Source organism: Diadema antillarum, unplaced genomic scaffold, assembly GCF_040938485.1.
Source record: "Diadema antillarum isolate AM-2024a unplaced genomic scaffold, OU_Dant_1.0 seq00000908_RagTag, whole genome shotgun sequence".
Classification (NCBI taxonomy): domain Eukaryota; kingdom Metazoa; phylum Echinodermata; class Echinoidea; order Diadematoida; family Diadematidae; genus Diadema; species Diadema antillarum.
The window spans coordinates 137951-162898 of NW_027271765.1; the positions used below are offsets into that span (position 1 = coordinate 137951).

The 24948-nt window shown below is 38.9% G+C and overlaps 1 protein-coding gene across 1 annotated transcript in view; it reads right to left on the reverse strand.

The window, feature by feature from the left end:
- The window catches only part of LOC139741162 (talin-1-like), a 188767-nt gene that overhangs the window by 15686 nt on the left and 148133 nt on the right, over nt 1–24948 (reverse strand). The window contains exons 47-55 of the mRNA XM_071651752.1: nt 18938–19084; nt 17787–17956; nt 17268–17428; nt 16078–16226; nt 10790–10906; nt 9585–9770; nt 8813–8917; nt 7475–7580; nt 5864–5988 (exon numbers count right to left, since the gene is read on the reverse strand). Coding sequence (XP_071507853.1) covers nt 5864–5988; nt 7475–7580; nt 8813–8917; nt 9585–9770; nt 10790–10906; nt 16078–16226; nt 17268–17428; nt 17787–17956; nt 18938–19084 — 1266 coding nt within the window. The remainder of the gene's footprint in view (nt 1–5863; nt 5989–7474; nt 7581–8812; nt 8918–9584; nt 9771–10789; nt 10907–16077; nt 16227–17267; nt 17429–17786; nt 17957–18937; nt 19085–24948) is intronic.

Below are 24948 nucleotides of genomic sequence, written 5' to 3' on the forward strand. Positions count from 1 at the left end.
AGTTGCCTTCGGCAAGTGGGGCAAGGGAGCCAGCAGCACCCTGGGTCTTTTTAGAGGAGAATATACTGGGTACATCACGTATAAATGCTCTCACGTGTACATCATCTTTGAAACATAATTTTGGTGAGTTCTCATTGCAAGGTAAAATTGATCTCATTCTACACACACCTCTACATGAACAGCCTTCAGGGATCATTGAACATATAAAAGACTAACAGAGAATGATTAAAGGACAAGTCCACCTTCATATACATAAGGATTGAGAGAATGCAGCAATATTAGTAGAACACATCAGTGAAAGTTTGAGGGAAATTGGACAATCCGTTCAAAAGTTACGAATATTTTAAGTATCTGCGCAGTCACTGCTGTAAGAGAAGACTACTAGAGTGTATGATGTCACATGCGTACAACTATATAAGGAAAATAAAAAGAGAATTTCATAAAACTTTACTTTTTGAATAAAGTGCACATTTCTTCGACTTGCTACTGACGTATGTTAAGGGTAATATTATTCCCCCTGCCTTCTGAAAGAGAGAAGTCGAGTGTTCTTTTGTTATGTGAGAAAAATGGAAATATGTTGAATTTTTATTCTTTCTTTATATCGTTGAACTCATGTGACATCACAAGCTATAGTAGTCTTTTCATCCAGCCGTGACTGAGCAGAAACTTCAAAAATTCATAACTTTTTAACAGATTGTCCGATTTTGCTCAAACTTTCACTGATGTGTTCTACTAATACTGCTGCATTCACTCAACCCACATGTCTATGAAGGTGAACTTGTCCTTTAATAGCGGTTTGACTTCCCTTCCACATAAACAGAGATGATATCTCACTACTGATGTTCTACCACTAATAAAACTGTATATTGTAGCGCCAATTTCGACTCGTTTGCCAAGTGTATTCATTTCAGGTGGATACGAAAGGAGAGTTTCTAAATAATTCCATCTAATCCAGCATGGACTATTAGTGACATTCTGTTGCCACGGCAACCTCTAAACACACGCTCGCAGACATCCGATCCCTTTGGGGTCCCCTCACTCCCACCTCCTATTTACGTCACCGTGTTCATTTCTCCGCCACGAAAAGTGCTGAATATAAATCGCTGAGAAAGCCAAAAGGCAAACGAGCCCTTGGCTATGGGTTTCCTCCTTCTATCCGATGCCAACTCTGTTGTATTCAAGCAAAAGCTGCTCTAGGAAACACACTCTATATTATCAAATTCTTTGTGTCAAGAAATAGCAATCAAAGGACAATTCTGGATCAGATTCAACTTGATTTGAAAAAAAAAAAATGACCAAAAATGTACAAGCGCAACAATGAAAATCTCATCAAAATCACATTAAAAGTAGGGAAGTTACGAAAGGTTAATGATAACCTAACCTTTGGAAAAAAAAAAGTTATAGCAGTTGACATGAATATATGCAAATAAGTTGGAATAGCTGATGATGTCATCACTTCACTAGGCGATAACATCATCTACTCACTCATTTGCATAGTCATATTGACTGTTCTAGAACTGTTTTGTGAAAATTAGCAAAACTTTGCAATTTCATACATGTAGCTTCCTTAATTTCTATCTGATTTTTTTTTTTTTTAAAATCAAATTTTCCCCAGCGTTCATAAAACAGTACTCTTTCTTTTCAGACTAAGTTTTGACTGGTCGAAAATTGTTCTTTCACCGCACCATGTTCAAGTTGATTCAATATCCATCTTATACATACACATTGGAAGTGCTCACTCACTTCACAGACATAGCATTATTTCTGCAATTTGGTGTGAACATTCTTCATAGAAGGATATAATCCAACAATCACTGTCGCTACAATTGTACATGAATGTAGCGTTGGCTTCAAAACTTTACATACTACACAAAGTGAAAGTCTGTAATCAATACCATACAAGCTACGAGTATTTATAAAATGAATAAATGAATAATAAAATACCGCATTCATTTAATTACCAAAATTCATCACAGCTGTCTATTCAAATATGAGAAGAAAGGCACTCAGGTACACATTGAATGTAACAACAGGAATGAAAGAAAAAAAGAACACAACGGTATGCTCAAGTCAAGTCATGCTTCTGATATAAAAAATGGGGCAATTGGCATGTTGGTCAGCAGTCAAGGGGAGGGGACGGGGCGGTGGGAGGGGAGTTTGCAGAAGAAGGGTCATGCTTCCACACACTCCCTTCTTCCGGGGAGCGTGTGCAGGTGCCGTGACATTTTGACGCGCAGGGGTGGAAACAGGCCCTGATCAATTCCCCCCTTTCCTAACCCTCTCTACTAGACATGGGATAAAGTTCAACGTTGGGTCAGCATTTTTTTTCCTTTCTTTCTCTGGCTTTAAATTCCAAACAGGCAGGCAGGCAGTTATTGTACCTGCCAAAGTGGAAATGGTGGGGTGGGGGGGGGGGGGGGCGGAAAGAGTAGCTAGGAAGCTGTGTTGGACTGAGCCGATGATGACACAGTGCACAGTCGCAAAATGTCTGTACAAGAGTCTGTCCTTTCACAGTATGTTTGTTTACCTCAAAAACAAGCGAGTCATTCTGTCAATTTGTTGTTGTTGTTGTCATTGTATTTTCATGTGTTTTTTTTTTTAAGGGGTAGAGGTAAGAAGTTAAAGGTCAACCAGGAGAATATTGACATTCACAAAAGGTTGCTTCTCCAAAATGTGTAAAACATACACCTATTCTCTCAGACCTGAGAAGGATAAGTTAAGTTTACAATTGGAAGTCTGTTTAATATGCAAATGAAGGGACAGCTTTCCAGTAAATGAAAATGAATGAAATTTGATTTTGGCAATGAATTTAAAGAGGGATTCTTGCTGGTGTTTTTGATAAGCTCAGTATATTTTCACAACAATCCTCCTTGGGTATTTGAAAGGAAGGCATTATTTCTATCAGTCATGAGCAGAAATACTCAGGTTTGCATTAATGTCTCCCTCTGCTAAATAAAAAAAGAAACCATTACAATTGCACATATGACCATGATGATTTTTGTAAGAAATCATATTTCTGGAAAAAGAAAATGGATGCATAAGTAGACACTTTTAATGGCAAGCATCAGATACAGACAAATCTTCACCAAATTAAGGATTTTGATAGGCATTCACAAAGACAGAGCTACAGTCATAGCACTGCTAGCTGAGGGATCAACTTATACTCCATAGTCAATCTCTTGAAATAAAATTTGAAGCATATTTCCCACATGACAGCACAGGGAGTGGGAGAGGGGATGGGATAACCCATAGCACCATACACCAAAGAGGTATAATCACAAGGACTTTTTATGCTAAACATTCCTCGACTCTCTTTCCGCATTCTCTGGTTGCTACGACTTGGGGAACAATCATTCCAATTTCTAACTACTATAAATTTGGATGAAGAAGATGCTTGGTTATATATAAGGGACTTCAGATATACATTCCAAATTGAGTGGGGAAAAAAAAAAGCAGGGCGGAGAGGGGGCAGAATCAAGAATTTGGAACTAAACGTGAGAAAAGAGGTGACAGGCGCACCGCCCCATGCTAGCACTGCGACATACAAACGCCAAGTCTTGTCCGCGCAACACTCTGTCCCAAAACGGGGTGTCGTGGGCAGTACACGGGCCAGACTGCACAAACATCCAGAAGGAGCGTACGAAATTTGGAAGAATGTGGGGGGCAGGACAGACAGACGGAAACAACAAACAAGACAAACAGACAAGCTGATATAAGCAGATGAGATATGAAAAGACGACAGACGACAAGCATTTTAGCAACACTATACATGTACAGTCATACACACATAACAAGGATCCTCCACTGCCACATCTTAAAAACATGCAACATTTATGTTCAAATGCTTTTATAACTTGCATAAAATCTTTTAACTTTTTTCATCTCAAGTGTAACAGATGTAGAAACAAAATTTCTAGCATATATTTGGTCAAAATATATTTTATCTTGAATAAATCTTTTCATCTCTTACATAAATATCACATAATGGTTTTAAAAAAAAATTATCTGCACATCACTGCAAAGTGTTCAGTTTTTGCTGCTCAAGTGCTAGCAGTGCCTACTGAGGTTAGGCAAAGTCAAGAAATATCTGTTCAAAACCTCATCTATAAAAATAATTATTATATCTTTACATGGAAAAACAGAAAAACAACAACTAATGAATGCAGGTGGTAGTGCTACACATGACATGCACACTATTGAATTTTACACACGCACCAAAAAAAAAAAAAAAAGACTCCATAAAAATAACTGTTTCATACATCACACACAAGCGCTGAGACATTACATCAGAGTAATAAAAGTACAACTATAAAACTGATACATCAGGATGCAGAGTACAACCATCTTAAAATGTCTTTGTATGCTTTAAGATACAACTTTTAAATCACAACACTGGGCAAATTTCTTCATTCTTCAACTATGATGCCATGTCAGTCTTACTGGTGATGGTATAAATTTATCTAAAGTGTACTCTGACCTCTTCAAAACTTCCCCATTACATAGAAATCACCACCAAAAACTTGTGAGTATGATCTGAAACATCTTTCCAATGAACCCTTAAGAAGATAAGAATGCAAATAACAATAAGCACTAAACAGTAACGAGGCGTTATCACACAATCAATGCTGTAGAATCTCTCCGTGCAAAGAACTAGCTTTTAGCAAGTACACACACACACACACACACACACATACACACACACACACACACACACACACACACTCTGTTCAGGCAGAAAGACATGCATGCACAAAGTCATACATGCACAAAGATGTTGAAATTCTGCGTACACATACAGCACACCCAGAGATAAACACACATGTATACAACACAGTCATATCAAAGAAGGATGCATGCGACTGCGGGGAATATGATGATGTCATCATAAAATGAGGGCGGGAGAACAAAGCCAGGGATCACGAACAAAAGTGAAGATCTGTTCTCAATTTGGGCCTCACTGGGTGACACAAACAAGGGTGGGTTCGGTTTGAAATCACATTCACTCTCCATTCCTCTCTCCCTCTCTTTATATGCCTACATGTATCTATCTCTCTCTTCCTTGATATACTTTCTACCTCTCTCTCTCTCTCTCTCTCTCCTTATATCTATCTTTTCCTCTACCTCTCTCTTACCATCTTTCTGCCTACATTGTATCTATTTCTCTATGTATATCTATGATGTATCTTCTCTATCTATCTCTTTTATTATATTTGTACATATCTATCAGTCTCACTCTCTCTCTCTCTCTCTTCTGCTTTTTCTTACTTAGAAAATAATTTGAATAGATGAATTATCTCAAAGAGCTTGTATAGTTGTAATTTCAATTTGTTGAGAGTTGAGGTGACAAGTAAAAATTTGGCATTATATTTTGCTTCAGACACACTGGGTGTTTTCTTCACCTTTTTCAACCCTTTGTTATTTCCTTTTGTACTAGCCTATTAAACTCTGTATCTTATCTTGCACGATAATACGCTGGACAAAGGTCTCTGTCTCACTTTCGAATTTGCTAGACTTTGTTCTGTCTGTTATTATTGCCAGATTAGGAAAAAAAAAGGGTGAAAAAAAAAAGATTTACAATATGTTAAGAAGCAATCAGCAAAACTATTGAAAATAAGGGGTCATCTTTTTACCTTTCTCTGGTTACAAGGTAAAATTTGTGGGTCCTTCCCAAATTTTCCCATCTTTGTCTGTACATGTAATTCCATGAAAAGGTTACGCCACCACACGAATGCTAACATAGTCTTTATATCATGATAAGCTTGTGCGAGCATGAGAATTTGAGACAGGGGGAAGAAGGGGGAAGGGAGAAGGGGACGGAGGGGGAAGGGGGAGGGGAGAGAAAAAATGATGCAGGTTGACTCACCCTAGCACCTTGGCGGGGTTTCAGCTGGGCCAGTTTCCTTGCAGCGGCCTCAATGGCATTGGCTGCACTAAGCAGCTCGTTCTCGGCAATGACGTTGGGGTCATCCGGGTTCACCCAATCGGCACCTGAGAAAATGGAAGCACGGGAAAAAAAAAAATGTTGAACATGTCTCTTACACTCTGTAATCGCTGCTAGCTACCACGCTGCACCTAATGTCAAATGCATTTTTGTAGTGCTTTTGAGAGGGTTCCTCAAGAGAAGTAGGGATTTTGACTTGCATGTCCCAACAAAAACCCAAATCTTGAGTTTTCATCGAAGGGTAAAGGTGCCACCTGTTTGCTTTGGTCATTCTTCATCAAACTCTCTGTCACGCTGGTCAAGTGCTGTGCACTAGACATAAAAAAAGAGGGGAAAAAAAAAGATTCCCTTAAGATTCTAAAAACAGATATTGTGCATACTGATCATGAGGACAACAGTGTCCAAATCATTAATTCTTTATAGTTTATCATCTACACAAGTTGTCCAGCAGAAACAGGCCTCATCTTGTGATCATCAGAGATAAGAACTAACAGGGAATAACAAAAACAAAACAAAAAACACCTCAATGCATATACTTACATGAATACAAAAAACACCTCAATGCATATACTTACCTGAATACATAAAAGAATATGAAAAACAATACTTAATGAACAGAAAACCCAAAGAGCTCTTTAATACATGGCACATATTCCCTACTATCAGCAGAGACTCACCAGGATTTATGAGATATGTTTTTTTAACAGTGGTGGTAACAGTGGAGATGATGGAAATGATGATTGGTAATGGTGACTGTGGTAATGGTGGGGATTGATAGAAATGGTATTGGTGGGTACAAGTTATGGTGGAGAATGAAACAGCAGTGAAGTAAAAAGCATTAGGGAGGGAGAACAAAGGAATATATTAAGCATAAGCTGGAATGCTTCCCGGGAAGTGGAGAGTTAGCACTGACAGTGCTGGTTGGAAATAATGTAGGCCTATCCAGTTACCAGGGTAATAATAGTACATGTATGCGCCATGAGCACTCTACAGAGTGGATTTGGTGCATCTAAGTCATATATTTTATTATTATCATTATTATTACCTTCGCAAAGGAAGGAGGTTATGTTTTCATCGGTACGTTTTGGTTTGATAGCTTGTCTGTTTGTTTGTTTGTTTGTTGGTTGGTTGTCTGTAGGCAAAATGACTCAAAAGTTGTGGACGGATTAGGATGGACCTTGCAGGAAAAGTTGATAATAACACAAGAAACAGATAATTAAATTTAGGTAGTGATCTGGGAATTTTTATTGATCTTTAAAAGGTTTTTGGATCTTTTTGCAGATAGGGCAATGAACTTGGGAGTTCAAGACCAGCGCATTTGAGGTTTGCATATTCATGCGCTCTCAAACGTGTGCTCTGCTCGGGCGAGGCGCCGCACAGCTGGAAGCAGATGATGAAAACAAAAGGCTGCTTTATTGGGAAATTGGACGATTTTCAGCTCGTGTGTATGGATGGAGATTCCCTGCATGACAGAAGTCTGTGCTCTCAGAGAGATTTTCTAGTTATTAGGAGAGAGATCACAGGGATGCTTACCCTTGAGTTGCTCAGCCACCTGCACCAGCTCACTGACGGTTTGTGCCACCCGCTTGGAGTGCTGCAGTAGCCTCTGCTTACCCTCTGGCAGTGGCTTTTGGATGTTCTGTAGGGACACAGGGCAAATATGGACATAAGAGTCATTTAAAGGGATCGTACAGTTATGGTTGCAACCTAATTTCAGGTTTCTAACATTCTTTTTTGTGAGATAATGAGAAAACTCTTATAAAATGTGAAAGAGTATGTAATTCTATGAGGAATTCCACGTTTATTTGATGAAAATTGGTTTTGAAATGGCTGAGATATCAAAAAAGAGCGATTCAAATAAAGTTTGGGACCCACACTTTATTACGATCGTTTTGTTTTACTTTGTTTTTGGATGTTTCAGTCATTCCAAACCTGATTTTCGTCAAATAAACTTTGAATTCCTCTTAAAGTGGTATGTTCTGTACTACATCATAAGTGTTTTCTTGGTATCTCGCAAAAAGTTAAAAGTCCAATTCTCATCTTCACCAAAACTGTACCATCCCTTTAAACACACCCGCCTTCACTAACATTTGCACTGCTACGCTTACCATCAATTTCTCAACTGTACAAAATGAATCAGTTCCATTTCAGAACACTACTGCAGCCCATACACAGACATATATTGAATCTGGTGCAACCAGTGTTTGTAGATAAATTAGAATTAATAAATCAAAACAAAAGAAAAATTGTAAAAATGCATGTTGCCTACAAAACTTACGGAAACATTTACAAGATGGATATGGGGAACATTTACAGAGAACACTTTCAGGGACTGATTTTGTTACAACACGCATTACCCATACAAGACACCTGCCCGAGTATACATGTGTACTTGCATATGTACTAGGGACTTGCCCTCAATGGGTTAACAGTAGTAACCTCCACTGTAAATTCTGTCAAGGAGATTGCTATTTGGTATCAGACAATTATGTGTCAATGGGTGTAAGCAGGGAATTGTAGTGATTCATGACTCCAACTTCCCTCTCCATCTTTACACAGAAAAATCTTCATTCAACATGCAAGAGGAGTTTTGTTACAAACAGGATTTTACACCACAGAGTATTCATTTCTTCTTGTTTCTGAATGTAAGGGATACATGTACCAATAAGCTGCAACTGTGTACCATCTGATTGATTCTACAGTTGGAAGGGACTTATTATTACCTATATCCTGTAATACGTCACTACTACTGTAGTCTACAAAGCAACTATGGACAAAGCCACCCCATCCCCCAAACAAATAAACAAACAAACAAACAAACAACCACCCAAACTTGACTGTAATGTAACTTGGTTTGCGGGGAAAACTCACCGTGTGGACCTGCTCGAGCAGGCAGCGGAAGGCATCGGCGCACTGGTGTCCCGACATCAGGCAGCGATTTCTGACCTCCGCGGTTTCGGCAGTGGGTGCTGCCCTCTGTAGGCAGATGGAGGAGAAGAAGAACAGACGTTTTAGTTCCGGAATATGAAACATATTGACCAAAGCCACAGCAAAGCAGCCCGACATTGCCACTATGACCATCCTCCCTCAAAGATTATACATGTACAAGTTGGGCATATCCTGAGGGCAAGTTCTAGTCTCCAATCGCCATGTATAAAATATCTTCTACATGGAATATGACTATACCAAACTGCAGCTAGTTCAATAATTTATATAAATAGTGAGCCTCACATCCAGAATTGCCCTTTCCCCCCCCCCCAAAAAAAAAAGAACAATGTGATCCAAATATTACTACTCTCTGAAAACCTTCACACCAACCTCAAACCAATAAGATTAGCGTATGACCTTAGTTGAAACATTTGACATTATTTCGTTTCTCATTACCCGATTAATAGGTTTTGACTGGCTTAACTGCCCTCTAAAAACCGAACCTTTTATCCGATGGCAATATCGGCTCACAAAAAAAGGAGGTTTTTTGAAATGTAATCTCTAAAGAGATGGTGACAAGTATGAAGTATGAACATACGTATATGAAGCTTAACACATCAACTGCAACTTTAAACTCCAAACTGCAATCCGACACCGGACAGTACATTTGAAACAGAACGCCCGATTGTTTGAAATTTTATCACTCCATTTTTACCCTGCACGTGTCGAGCATTTCAAAGATGGCCTGGCGAGAGATGTTGGAAGCCTGGATGACGTCGTCCTGGCGGCAGGAGTTCCCGGCTCCCACGGCCTTGGCCGTTGCCAGGGTAACCTGTTTGGTGCTACGGATGAGTTCCTCTGGTGTGGCCTTGGCATCGGCAGCTGGGGGTGTGTCAAGTATCTGAACGAGGGTAAGGAAGCACATGTAATACCATGACAGATAGAGGGATGGAATGAAAGAGTTTGCAACTGCACTGTACAGTATGTCCCAAAAAAACTTATACACAGATTTTCACATTGCTAACACCCAACATGATTAAACTGTCTAAATGCTACTTCAAGGTCTTAGAATATAACATCTTAGCTCTATTTTGCAGAAAACCCCCATTCAATCTGGTTAAGCGGTCACAGAGAAATGTGGATCGTTGTAAAGCATGTCATGAGTCTGATTCTTCCAAGTTTAGCAATTCAATGCTCTTGTGTGTGAACACAATAAACGAAACTTGGAGGGAAGAGATTCCTGACATCCTCTACAAAATTCCTCATTTCTCTTTGACCATTGAAGCAAATCTAATAGGGTTTTCTGTAAAATATGGTCAATGAGTTATAGATTCATACCCTGAATTTGTATTTAGATTGACTCACTATTTTTAAAGATATAATTGCGGAGCTCCCGTTGTAATTTTTTCTGGGACATACGGAATTGGACTCGTGTATGCTTCACAACACTGTCAAAATTGGTTGTATCATGCGAAACCTCAGAATGAATGAAAGATTGGGAAACAGAAGGAATTGAGGGGTATCACTACTGGGGATTCCTGGACAATTAATTACGACTACTTTTTGTACCGCTTTTTCATTTCAGTGAGCTTTCGCCATCAATTCTCCTGTGTGAGGATGTACGTATCACAACTTCAGATGCTCAACAATTTTGTCACAGTGATCTAGATTTATCTCACACGCATATCATTAGCCAATTCAATGATTCATAAAAATCTTAATATTTTGATATATTCAAGCCATCATGAAACTACTGTTATACAATCATACAACTTGTACCATTGCTTCCACTGAAAAGAATAAAAAAGATTTCTATCATCAGCACATATTGACTGAGAGCAAAGAGCACTGAAAACAAAAACAAGACAAGAAACGAACAAAAACACCACAGTACGCAGCTGATGAATGGGTTTAACATACCCGAGCCTCTTGCACGATGGCATCAATGGTCGCCTCTAGAGCCCTCGTGCCTCGGGTTGCCTCGTCCTCAACGCTCTTCACTGTCTTGAGGAGCGACGTAACGTTGGTGACCATCATCTGTGGCGGAGAGAGACAAAAAGACTTTCTCTGTTTCAAACCTTGTCTGCATTTCATCACTCCACCAACAAGCTGTTTCCCTGACCACTGTGGTCAACGTTGGTTTGTTTGTAATGCTTCTTGTTCATCTACAATGTAGGTTATAGTCTAAAAACTCTCCACATCATATCACACATGTCAAGTATCGTACAAGTATCTTTCCATAAACTCTGCTACGGATATGACAGAGCAAGTGAGTGCATCCAAAGCTGTGTAAAATTGATCGCACAAATCCCCGAGACATTATTTCTTACAGTCTTTTGATGTGGTAAACAAATATAACTCTGTTATTTGTCCCAGGTTTTTACAAGAATTAACTGCTCAGCTATTTTCATGTTTCGTGACAGACAAACATCTTGCCAGAATGAATTTCATCTTGATTGCATACTGGGTTTAACCATTCAGTATCCAACGGATGATGTGTAGCAGGGAATAATTTTCAAACTCAAATTTGACTAGCAATTTCAGCTGATGAAAAATATCTTCAATGATATCCTGTACACTTCTACGTAAGAAAACTACTACACAAAAGATAGTTTGTGTAGCAGTGGTGTAAAAATGCATAGCAAATTGCTACGCAATACCAGGAAAATTATTTCCTACGTAGACAAAAGATCAATATACAGTGTACATGTATTAAATTGTTTACAGAACGTCAGATGAATATGCATGATGGCGGAGCAAATCATTGTTGAGGGTATCATACCAGGCAGAACCACACTTATTCCTTGTCATCATATGTGATGTCAACTGCGAGACATACTAGACTGTATATGTAGCTTACAGAATTTGATGTGTCCTTACAAGTCTTTGCTGGCTTCAGCTAATTATCACTTTGCATATGAAAGCGGCACACCATCAACAGTCAGACATTACATTTCTGAAATACATTCCACATTGTACATCTAGATGGTCCAATTTCACACACCTAATGAATGCTTTGTTGAAAGAGGCAAAGACAGTTGTCTGCACACTGGCATATCGTCCCTGGGGTGACAAGATCTCATACCTCAACTGGCGTCTGGCATTCAAAACGCTCTTTGCTCAATTTTGAATATCAAAAATACTGACTGGAGTTTTAAAACACTACAATTTTGAGTGTAACCTAAAACAATGTTTCTGCATTATTTAATGTTAACACTGACATTTTTGGCAAAAATGTTATGAAAATTGAAAGTTTTTGCATTCTCCTGAAAATTCATGATTTTTGAGATACAAGGTCTCAACACCCCAGGGACAACACATCCATGAATGACAACAATCTACAAGTAATACTTCATACAACCACTGACTGACACACAAGATTTTGCAGCTATTCAAGGCAGAGTTTGGAAGATGGTGATGACAGTGAAGTTTACAAGCGTCAACAAGGTTTAGGCTATACAGGACTGATGCCATAACTTGTCATCAAAAGAAGGCTTTCCACCTATCAAACACTAATAAAGCTGTTTATAGCACAATATTCTGGACATAACCTCTCTTGCACGGATAACATGAATTCTTTTAAATCACATACAGTACATGTAAGCATGAATTTCAAAAAAACACCCCCCCCCCCCCAAAAAAAAAGGAAAAAAAAACCTGCTTGCACATTTGTTTGTTTGTTTTTTTCCAATGGTGATGTCCACAACCACAAATCTCTTGATGCCACCCACAGACAACCACAATTGGGTTTGAAAGGCCCGCAAAAACACCACAGAAGTACGCAGGAAATGTTCATTATTGCAAAGTCAAACGTCCGGCAAGCGAATACTTGCCAAAGTTTACCACAATTGATCATCCATTGGCGTAGGAGCCCCATATCCTCAGAGCCATCATTTTCACGTCATTGGCATGGGACATGAACAGGCTGCTAAAAGTAATACCAGTGCTAATAACACCCCCCCCCCCATTACTATTTGGATGTTATGCCAGTCCATGACAGTAATAATTTCCTGATGATCATTAAAACCATTAAAAATAATCAAGGAAAGCATTGTTTGTCCGAGAAAGAAATGCGTTTCAATTGACTCACATGACTTCAGTTGATCTTCATCGTATCACAAAAAGAAAGAAAGAAAAAAAATTGAATTAACATATCATCATGAACCAGCCCCACGTCACTTGGGATGATTAAAAAATGGCTCCCATGAACTGTGCAGATCAGACAGAAGAACCAGTAAAGTTTAAAGCATTAGGATGATACTATAAGAGAAAGGCTAATAATACTTCGCCAAAATTACCCATGTCAAGACATTCTTTCCCAATAAACGCACACGATGCGCTTTCTTCTTTGTTGTTGGTGTGGTTTTTTTTATTGACCTCTCCCATATAAGTACTTCATGAGCACAGTGCAGCAGGATGTACAAAGCCAATCCCTGATGCGAATGTATCATGACATGATACATGTCAGTCTACTGCAGTAGCATGCATTGCAAATAGAAAGACCAAAGCAACTACAGCTGTATCCTTTGTTTACTGAATATTTTCAAAACCACCTGAACTTTAAAAAAAAAAACACAGCTAATTTACAAAGATACAGCACTGAAACACAAGAAAGTATAAATATCCTTGACGAATAAAAGAGATGATTTCACTAAACATAAATGAATCAGCTGACATCCCTTTGTTTTTTGAAAAATATGTTAGGAATCTTGAGGCAAGGGATAGAGAAAGAAACCAAACATGACATGTGACATACGTAGAAAAAGAGATGATTCGACAAAATGTTATTTGTCAGAATGATTTTTAGAACATGCACAACTCATTGGGCCTGATAGAAGTCTTCTGACACAAGAACAAGCTTTAAAGGGAATGCAAACCCAAAGAGCAAGTTGGATTGAGTAAAAGCATGAACATTAGCAGAACACATCAGTGAAAGTTTGAGGAAAATCGGACAATCGATGCAAAAGTGATGAATTTTTACAGTTTTGGTGTTGGAACCGGTGGATGAGGAGACTACTAGAGGTTATGACGTATCAGTGGACAACAATATAAAGAAAATATAAAAGGAATTCCAAAAAAAGTCACTTTTCTAGCAAAATGAAAGAGTACTTGACTAACCACTTTCAGAAAGCAGGGGGAATAAGTGCTACCCCTAACATATGTCAGTATCAAGTTAATGGAATGTGTAATTTTCATCAAAAATGAATTTTTGTTGAATTCCCTTTATATTTTCTTATATTGCAGTCCACTCATACGTCATGACCTCTAGTAGCCTCCTTACCCAGCAGTTCCAACACCAAAACTTAAAAAATTCGTAACTTTTACATTGATTGCCCGATTTTCCTCAAACTTTCACTGATGTGTTCTACTAATATTACTGCTTTCACTCAATCCACATTGCTCTTTGGGTTTGCGTTCCCTTTAAATGCTGACAACTGACAACTATCTACCATGGGTATCTAAAAGACAAACTCAGCCATGATAACACATTTTTATGGCCCCCGAATAACAAAGAATGTCCGTCCAGAATGTTATCTACGAAGAAATCCTTTCATCTAAAACAAAAGATTTAAAATGGCAAAGATGTGCAGGTTCACAAACTGCCCACATAATACTATGCAGTAATATTCTTTGAATGAATGGATGCATTCTAAAGTGATACAATGGAATGCTGATATTGTGAAAAGAGAAAGCAATGACCGGCTTTTATTGAGACATTTTTCTTTTCTTTTTTTTTGTTGAGTGGGTCTTTTTTTGCAAGATTCAACCACAGCTTACCTCATAAATAACCTCAGATTTTGTCTGAAATTAAAGAACACAAATCAAATCAGATATCCCATGATAGTGAAGCATTGCACATAATACTCTATGCCATGTTTGAACTGATGGCGGGATGGTTCGATGTAACTCTGCAAATCTAATCCTCGATCTCTGTTTGTGTTTTGTATGACTAAACCTTTAATCCCAGCATTTAGCAAGTTTCCCTACACAATTTATATACAAACTAAGTGTTGTTGTTGTTTTTTTGTGGGTTTTTTTTTTTTTTTTGGGGGGGGGGGTAATTCTAGGCTGTGACCTTGTCTGTAAACACTTGGCCTTCACAAATTGCCCTTCATCTCAGTAATTAATTTTTCTACATAATTTATTCATGAATTGGGTTTAATAGGAAAAAAAAATAGGCCATGATGGTTGACACTTGACCTGTACACATTGCAAATCTCAGGTACTAACTTTCCTGTAGTAGTTATAAAGAAAGCAGCAGGTTTAATATGAACCTTACATTCAAAATTGCCTATTGAAACAGTCCAGAAATCAACACTGTGGTAAACAAACTTTGACCTCTAGGCATAATTTGAACTTTACATCCAAAACTGTTTTCAGAAACGGCCCAGAAATCCACATTATGATAAGCAACCTTTGACCTTTCACCCCTGATGGAACCCTCACAAAATTTTGTCTAAGATCTAATCAGACAGTCGCCTAATTATGCTCCTTCCTTGCACATATCCTCCTTGATTTAAATTCAAGTTATATGAATAGATGTAGTTTCTAGTGTAAACAAAAAAGGGGACATGGACATACATCTTCAAACAACAGACATATGACTAAAAAATGGCCAAGCCGCTATGGCATATTAAGAGTAATGTCTGCTACATGGTATGCAATGCAGTGGCATGAGCTCATATCTTTTTTTGTATTTGTTTTTCCTTGATTTTATTTGTTCATAAAACATGCATTTCACTTCTTCAGCTTCAGAACTTATTTACTAGAACTAGGCTGTAGACAAGCAAACAGGAGAATACATTCTTTTGGGTGCTGGTTCAATGTTAAGAGCCCCTCACCCTCCAGACGTCTGCTTAATTAAAACATAGTGCATTTTGATAGTAATGCTGCAGCGTTCTATGCAAAATTAAGAAAAATCGTTCTACTTGAAGAGATACATGTACAATTTGTACATTTCTTCTTCAACAAACAATAAACCAGGATTAATAGCATTAGAGCAGTCATGGCAACTAAAAGACATACATCTGTATCCCCATCACAAAAAGAATATAAAAAGAAATAAAAATCCTTTGTTAGTAACAATATTAAAATGTGGACAGGCAGATGAGCAGAAGATATTCCTTCCTCAAATTGGCAACATCAGCTTTACTTTCAGGGCAATGTGCAAGCGCAAAGACCACACAAATTAGAGGGTTCCCTCTAACCTTAGCGGAGTTCTTGAGCGGGACTACGGTGGGGTCGTTGCCAGGCTTCCCGGCAGCCATCTTGGTGGACGTGATGAGGTCTCCGAGAGCCGACGCCACATCCTTGACCGCGTTGATGAGGAGAACTTGACCATCTGGATCGTCTCCACCTGTATCAAGACCAAGTAAGAAATTTGTTCAGAAAGTGATTTACTGTTATTCTGTGTGTACGTGTGTGTGTGTTTTTTTGTTACCTCTGCCAAGGGAGGATGTTATGTTTTCGTTACCGTTGCTTTGGTTTTTTTATTATTATTGTGTGTTTGTGTGTTTGTCCTTGTGCAAAATAACTCAAAAAGTAGTTAACGGATTTGGATGAAACTTGCAGGAAAGGTTTAGAATGATATAGGTAACAGATGATTAAATTTTGGAAGTGATCCGAGAATTTTTGGGGAATTTATGAAGGATTTTTTTATATTTTTACAGGAAGGGTCAATGAACTTGGGAGTTCAGGCTGCAAAGTGCGCGCTCTAGTTTCTGCTAGGGCGAGGCACGCCGTGCAGCTGAGGGTTTATAACAAACAAAGGTTTCTATATTGGAAAATCGGGCGACTTTCAGCACTTACATTGGTGGAAATGAGCTGCATGCTTGGCGGAGGCCTGCGCTCTCTGAGTGCCACTCTTTTTTTGTTTTGTTTTGTTTTGTTTTTTTACTATCTTAATAATCAGCAAAAACTGCACGAGGTGTGTCATTTTTTTTTTTTTTTTTTTTTGGGGGGGGGGGGGAGAATCTATGCACAATTACTGTTGATGTTTGAAAAACAAACTAATACCAAAATTGGTATCACAAAAAAAGAAAAGAGAGAAATTAAGCCATGTCTTTCATTGACCGTTCTCAAAATAGCCTTTGTAAGAAACTGACCATTCTTCATATGACTGCCAGGATGTGACTTCATGACTAATCCTGATTTGAGCAAAGTAGTCCTGATTTACTGATTTAGGGAAATTGTGATACGGAAACATCTCTAGATCATAAACTCCACAGGTGAGATTAGATTGGTCCCTGTGATTTTAGTTTGTGTACAAATGGACATTAATATCTGACCTGGAGTAAAAGGTGATTCCAATCATGAATACAAATCAACGATTTAGTCATTGTGTGAACTTCCCACATTTTGAAGCACGTATGTGGTGTGCCGACATGCAACAACCTACCGAGCGTGGCGGCACCAAGCTTGACAACGTCGGCCAGCTGCGTGATGGTGCTGACGGCGGACTGGGCGGCAATGGCCAGCTGTTCCTGGCTGTCCGCTGCGCCAGATACCAGCGTCTTGGTGTCCTCCACCAGAGCACGCGCTGTCTTGAGGATATTTTCCCTGGAGGGACGGGGGGGTTGGAGAAAAGAATATTTGAGACAAGATGGTACAAAACAGCCAAAAACAGTCATAGATTTAACATCATTGATGAATCACTCGAGTGAAAAAAAAAACATACATAACTTAACATTCTACATAGAGCTTGCCTAGGAACTCTTTCCATTCTGAAGTCAATGGCAATTTCACAAACATTCTTGTAGGACCTCTGCTTTGCACATGTTTAAAGCGTATGTGTAAATTGGCTTATAAGATTAGCTGGGATAATGTTGGATATCCAAAGATGACTTACAGAGAGATTGCTTAACTTTTGCAAAGCAAAAAAAACATCAGACATCACATACGCTCCTCCTGGTTTTACCTGTGGTCTGCGAAGGAGCCAATGTCCGGCTCAGCGGACAGCGTTCCAGCCGAGGCAAACATGATGGTGGTGTCCAGGTCACCGATGATGCCCGAGACGGTGCTGGCCGCATCGATGCAGGCCTGGGTGCCGCGGGAGCCAGCCTGGAGGGCTGCCATCACAAAGTTGACCTGCATCGCGAGGAGGGAAACAATATGGTCTTCTTTACCCAGGGTAGCCTCTTCAGTGTTGCCACTGATCTACCAGAGGGCTCCGCCATTATTATTACACCAGCGTTGCCAGGTACCCATTTACACTGTATACACCTAAGTTGAGAGGGACATGGTGGGTAAAAACATCTTGTCCAAGGATGTAAGCACTGGGCGGGATTTGAACTCGGGTCCTCCAAATGGGAGTCGGGGGTTTTATGCTACAGCACCCCCAAATATTTGAATCAGATTTGAAGGGACTGTCCAAAAGTGATGTACAAAAAAAAAAGATAGCAAAAAGGAGACTGATGGACTGGGAAAAGGAGCCATACTTTGTGTCCACCTCCGCTCGTTTGAAAAAGAATGGACGCTATGCTGGAATTTGCAATTAGAATAGCATCATGCAAAGTCACAGATCGAATTCCCTGTATGTTCAGCATTGAGGGATAACAGATACGGCTTGAATTTCTCTACTCCTCCTTTGAAATTGTCTCGACTCCTATTATGATGTCTGCAAAGTTACCCCAGATGTCTGGCTTTGAGACATCTTCTTCGTCATTTGTCAATTCGTAATGTCGGATCATCATCCCCTTTGAAGTAGACGCAACATCTTCACCATAAATATTCAATGAGGGGAACCCAATACAGTCATACAGGAAATTTGCAGGTCATTGAAATTCACATCTCCTGTTTTCTGGGGGGGGGGGGGTGGGTATCACAGGCATGCAAGGTACATTTTAATTCAAGCAAACAACACACTATAGAAAAAGAAAAAGAAAAAGCATTCTACCATCATGACTGCATTTTTTTCCCAAACTTCCTAAATTGGAACTTGTGAGTGTCTGCATATGAATTAATCTATTAAAGTATGACCAAAGATGCTATACATGGAGCATGTACATGTATGTACACATCATTTTCTTTGTCAATTTGGCAATGGCCAGAAACGATGAGAGTCCGCACCTTTTCACAGGTGTTCCTGGCACTTTCCACGAGTTCTTTCTTCGCCATGTTGTCGGTGGGGTTGCCCTGAACCGTACCTCCATTCTTGATCAGGCTGATGCAGGCGTGTCCAAGATCCTGCACCGTCTTCTTGATGCGGTCGGCAACCTGCCATAGCAACAGGACACGAGGATGGGAGACAGATGGAAGAAGAGACAAAGGGGTGAGAAGGAGAGAGAAAAAAAATCAAACAAAATTTCAATTGTGACATCAGAAAGAATGGCTATCAACTGCTGTGGAAAACACATGTGCAACATACAATCCACAAAACATGCACCTCTGATGGCATCTCCACATATTTGAATGGATTACTGATGAATTAAAACTTACAAACAGACACACACACAAACTCATCATAGATTCTATGTGTCACAATCACAAGGATATCATACCGTCAGGCACAAACAATACAAATTAATAACTACACCCATAGCACTACTTCAGAAATCATGTACATAAGCATCATCACATCTGAACTCCAGTAACCAGGCAACCGTTCATCATTTCTTCTCCATCAGTAGACTGCTCCAGCTCATCTTCAATAAGCAAATGAAAGTGGATACCTGTAAAAACTTCTGAATGCCATGGAGCTAAAAAAAAAAAATGAATAAAAAATTGAAAAACTAGAATTTTACTCTCGTACATCAAGAATATCCAAGGCGAGATATGGCACATTAATCGAAGCAGAACTCAAATGTCAAGACCCTACCAAGTGGAAGAACGCTCCCCCATGGGAAAGATGTACATGTAGCAAATGCCCCTCAAGTTAATAGCCATGGAGTACATAGAAATAGTTGTGTATGTACATGTGCAAGTTGGAAAGCTGAATGAGATATTCTTTAATTCGCGACAAAGAAATAGTCAAACGCCCACCAGGAGGTTACAAATCACTAGTGTCAAACTCCTGAAAAATAGTGTTCAGCATATATTAATATTGCACATACACTGTCTATATGGATACTAATATACGAATATACAGCTATACATGTATGTGCACAGAATATATTCAAAACATAATGTCAGGTTGTCTTTGTCCTTATCTTCATAATTAATGTGCCCCCTCACCCCCAAGAAAGAAAAGAAGTGAAGTAATTAAATGTTAACATTTCTTCTCTTTCATAAAGAATACAGGACAGATGTGTATGACCTGCCTAAACATCTCGGACTTGATGGTGTTGCAAAGTCTGAAATGGAATAGGGTAGATACTTTATGACATTTACGTTGTATTAGGGCACAATTTAGTTGAGATTACAAAACATCCGACCCTCGCTTTTTTTGATATCAGCAACATTGTCAGGCAAAGTCACAGCTTCACTATTGAAATGTGTCTGGACCTCAAATACCGGTAGACAAAAAACCGAAAACAAAAAAAAATAATCTCGTACTCTGCCACAGAAGTCCAACGATGCATGTGCAAATAGAACACACATGGATGCTTCCACGCCACACTTGACAAGCATGGAAATCATATGCCCACGTAACATTTCATATTTTAAGTCAAAAGTAATACAATGGTACTTAAAAAAGGCAAAGCATGCATACCAATGCATTGGCCTCTGCCACTACTCTAGCATAAACCATAACAACTTCTGATGTTTCTGTCATATGATTGACAGAGCTGGAAACTTGTCCCCTACTCGCACTTTGCGATACTACATGTAAACAAAAATATACAAGCATTACTATTTTCATGCTATATACACATTTGTGAAATTAATATCAGTGGGCTCAATTCTGTATGGAGTAGAGGGCAACATTCCTTGTGAATATTTACAATATATGTCTACTAACTTCTTTTACTACTCCTACTACTACTACTACTACTACTACTACTACTACTACTACTACTACTACAATTACTACTACTACAACTACTACTAACTACTACTACAATTATTACTACTTTCGAATGACTTCAACTACTTTCATTAGGTTATAATATTAGTAATTACATAGACAAACACCTATTGGTCAAAATAATTACAATGATGATTACAGCGATGACATATTTCAAGACTATTTGCACGTTCTGCACTATATGATATTATTAAAATAAAAGGGAAAACGTTTAACTTCAGTAACCATGCATCGGGAAGTTGCGCACATCAATCGGCAAGCAACGTATGTAATACACATTATACCCACACCATACATCAACAAAATTGATCCTAAGAAGCCAATTTGTACCTCACGGACAGAAAATCTGCCACCTTCCTCACTAAAATGTTGACATTAATAACATCGCATTAAAACAGACAAACAATGTGCACAAAAACCAAAATCTTTCATTTCAACAATTGCTATCATAAATGTCTTCAGTATTTTACTTCTCCGTATCCAAGCATGCAAAGGCTTTTACAAATAAACAAACAAAAATACAGCAGACTTTTCTTCGCTGATGAGGATGAGGGGAAAAATACAGAAATGTCTTTCTTGCTGTTCATACACAAGTGATGCTTTATAATTGTCATTAACTACATTTGTGTCGTCTACTGTGCCATGCACAGGCCAGGCTGGTGTATGCTACACCATAGATCTATAGCCCAAATTGTATGTAGGTGAACTTATGAAGATAACCTCTCCTTGTACAGAATATCTGCCATACTATGGAATTTACACTGCAGCTTGCAAAACAGCCTCAAACATGATGTTTTACAAAACTAGTCATACATGTGTACATCAAAAACTAGACGCATCAAGCCTACATTAACTACAACCATGTAACAAGTAAAAGCAGAGAACTAAATGTGATAAAACTCTCCGCTGAGATGCAATTTTGCATTGCAATGGAACTTGATTTTCCTAGTGCATGTGCGTGTGCAAAGTGCATGTATGGTTCAATGCGTTTTCTTGTCTTAGTTAGCTTCTTTTTTTTTTTAAACATCTTTAATATGTCATCTCAAAAAATAAAACAAGTAAAAGCATCAATGTCCGTCCTATTCTTAGTTCATGCCTGTGAGCATAAAAGATAATTTAACGTGACTCATCATCAGAAAAGAGCCTTCATGTGCATGTGCAGGGTGCATGTGTGTATGGATGTTTACTCTTGAGTACTAAAGTTAGTTGTTTATTTTCTCATCTCACGTCTCACAAAATGAAACACGTAAAGGCGCCATCACCAGTCCTATTTTTATTCCCCGCCTGTGAGCGCAGAAAGTAATAGAACATGACTCCCCACTAGAAAAGGGGCTATGTGTGGGTGTGCAAGGTGCATGTATGGTTGGCTGCGTTTCCCTCGTTCGGAGGGGTTTTATCACATCTCACAAAATGAAACATGTAAAGGCGTTCGTTGATTGCCAGTCCTATTTTTAATTCCATGCCTGTGAGCGCATAAAAGTAATAATAGAAGCTGACACATCATTATTAAAGATATTGTGGCTGCAGCGTTGAATGAATGGCCCACGAATGACTCATCTCAGCTCAAAGTGTGTCTGTTAACTTAAAGACAATGAATACAGAGACTCCAACCCAAAGTACCTCATGATCTGGAGATTCTCCCGCCTGAAACCCCTAGCAAACGGGAGACTCAAAGTTGATGTGTGCGAAGCGCGAAATTCCCAGGGTTCTAGACGCTCTCTGGTGCTATCTAAGGCTTATTTTTTCAACATACGATAGAAATATGTAAGAAATCCTTTCCAACGGGAGACAAAGAGCCAGGGCGGGAGAAATTAAATCTGAAACGGGAGAACGGGAGATTTTGCAAAAATGGGTTTTCGGCGGGAGATCTCCCGTCGAAAACAGGAGAGTTGGAGTCTCTGTGAATAGCAGGACAAACAACAGACAAGAGAAGCATTTTTAGAGCTGTGCTGACTCAAGACAAATCATTTCTTTAAAAAACATGGTTACTTTCAGTCATCAATTCGTGTCACAAAATGATAACAAACAATACTTGCTTGTACAACTGAAATAAACACTGTCTTGCTTTCGATGGATGCTCTCAGGAACATAATACTAGTCCAAGCTCAATAGCAATTTTCAAACGTGATGTGTAAGCCCATGCATTGAATTATACCGCTGGCTTAATTTTTGATGTTCGTCAATCAGGACGGTAACTACAAATTAGCATTAAAAAGGTCTTGCTTCTAAGTTGTCCTTATCAAGCGGACTTTTTATTGGACTTCTCATGCGACTGTACTACATTGTAGTTAACAGTCAACCATCTAACAGCCAAATACATGTACTTGCAGTCATTTCTAGGAAATTTTTATTGGACTTCTCATGCACATGGTTGAGTAGTAGTGGTTTTGCTTTCATGCGAGCATTTTGTAGCTAACAACATCTTTTGGTCAACTCGTTTGATACATTAAATGTTACAAAACATCACGGAGCATGCTTTCTTCTCCTACATATCAACTGCACAAGAAGGTGGGGTGGGATGGGGGGAGGTGGGAACAGTAGGTACTGTACTTCTCATCACTGGCTCTCCTTCTTTTCTTAACGCGAGGACTAAACAGAAATTTGACATATTCTCAAGCACAGACTGTTCATGGACGCCCTGTATGGACGCACAGCTGTACACATATTGAGTTTACTCATTCCTGCCATTATATGAAATAGCATTCCTTTGTTGATTGACAGGCACTGAAACCATACACAAACTTCAAACTGCATGAAGAACACCTTGAAACACTTGCCCCATACAGACACCTGTAACCTGCTGTGACTTCTGGAAGTACTTTTAAATCAAATCGTTGTCAAAGACTCATTGAATCAAATAAGTGTCTAATTCAGAGGAATGAGACTCTACCTAAATTTTCATTGATGTGGTTAAAAACACTTGCGTAAATAAGCAAGTTATATTTTACATAGATAATGTGCATACAACTGACGCTGCTAGATAATGACACTAAAAATTGAACAGCTACAATAAATTTGCCCATTTGACATCATTTGTTACAGTGACCGGTGACTATGCTATGTCTAGTTTCAGTGACAGAGTGAGATACTCCTTCGTGTAAATAAAACAAACACAAATACTGTGGGTATGATTATGGCACAGTTGCCACAGTTTTCCATCTTGACAGATCAAGGCACAGGGACCTGCCTCGAAGACAATTACTTTGAATATGACAAATTCTCGCTGGCAACGTTTGCATACAACTATCAATCGAGTACCATTTTTTTCTATGTCATCAATGTGTGGCCCACTTAAAAATCGTTCAAAAAACACACACAAACACTCTTTTCTTTTGAGAACATCTACAAGTGCATTTACAAATAACAGGGCTACACAGCACATACTCTTCACAGTTCAAACACTCTGGCGTCTTGCAGGAGAAAAGAGGGCGCATAAATCCCGACGATCATGAGCTACAACATCATGCCACACACGCCATGCTGGTTAGGAACACGTACTGACGTTTTCGCTGGTCGTCAATCATAATTGAATCACAAGAGTGCCACAATCGTCAAGTAGTAAAAACATAGTCCTCCATTTCAGTACTTGAATTAATTCTCTAACTCTACTTCTATGTAGTCATAGAAACAATACACCTGAGTTAATATATACAGGTATGTGACAGAGAGAGAGAGAGAAAGAAAGCGAGGGAGGGATAGATAAATAGACAGACAGAAATAGAGAAAGATATAAAGACAGATAAAGATAAACAGGTAGATGGATAGAGAGAGAGATGAATATATATATAGATAGATAGATAGATAGATTGACAGATACAAGATAGATAGATACACAAATAGAGAGATAGATAGATGGATAGATAGATGGATAGAGAGAAAGAGTGGGGTGGGGAGGAAAATATTTTAAGTCAGAAGGCTAGGTCATGTGGGTTCACTGACCATGTAAATGTCTCATGATTATTTGCGCTCGTTGATTTTCTAGAACCATGTGGTCTACTTCATGACGAAATGTTCCTCGCATGCATGCAGACGGGAGTTAGAGTTGTTAGTCCTAGCTTTAATATACAGTGGAGCAGGGTCTCTTTCTCTCCCGAACAAAATGGGGACATTCTCA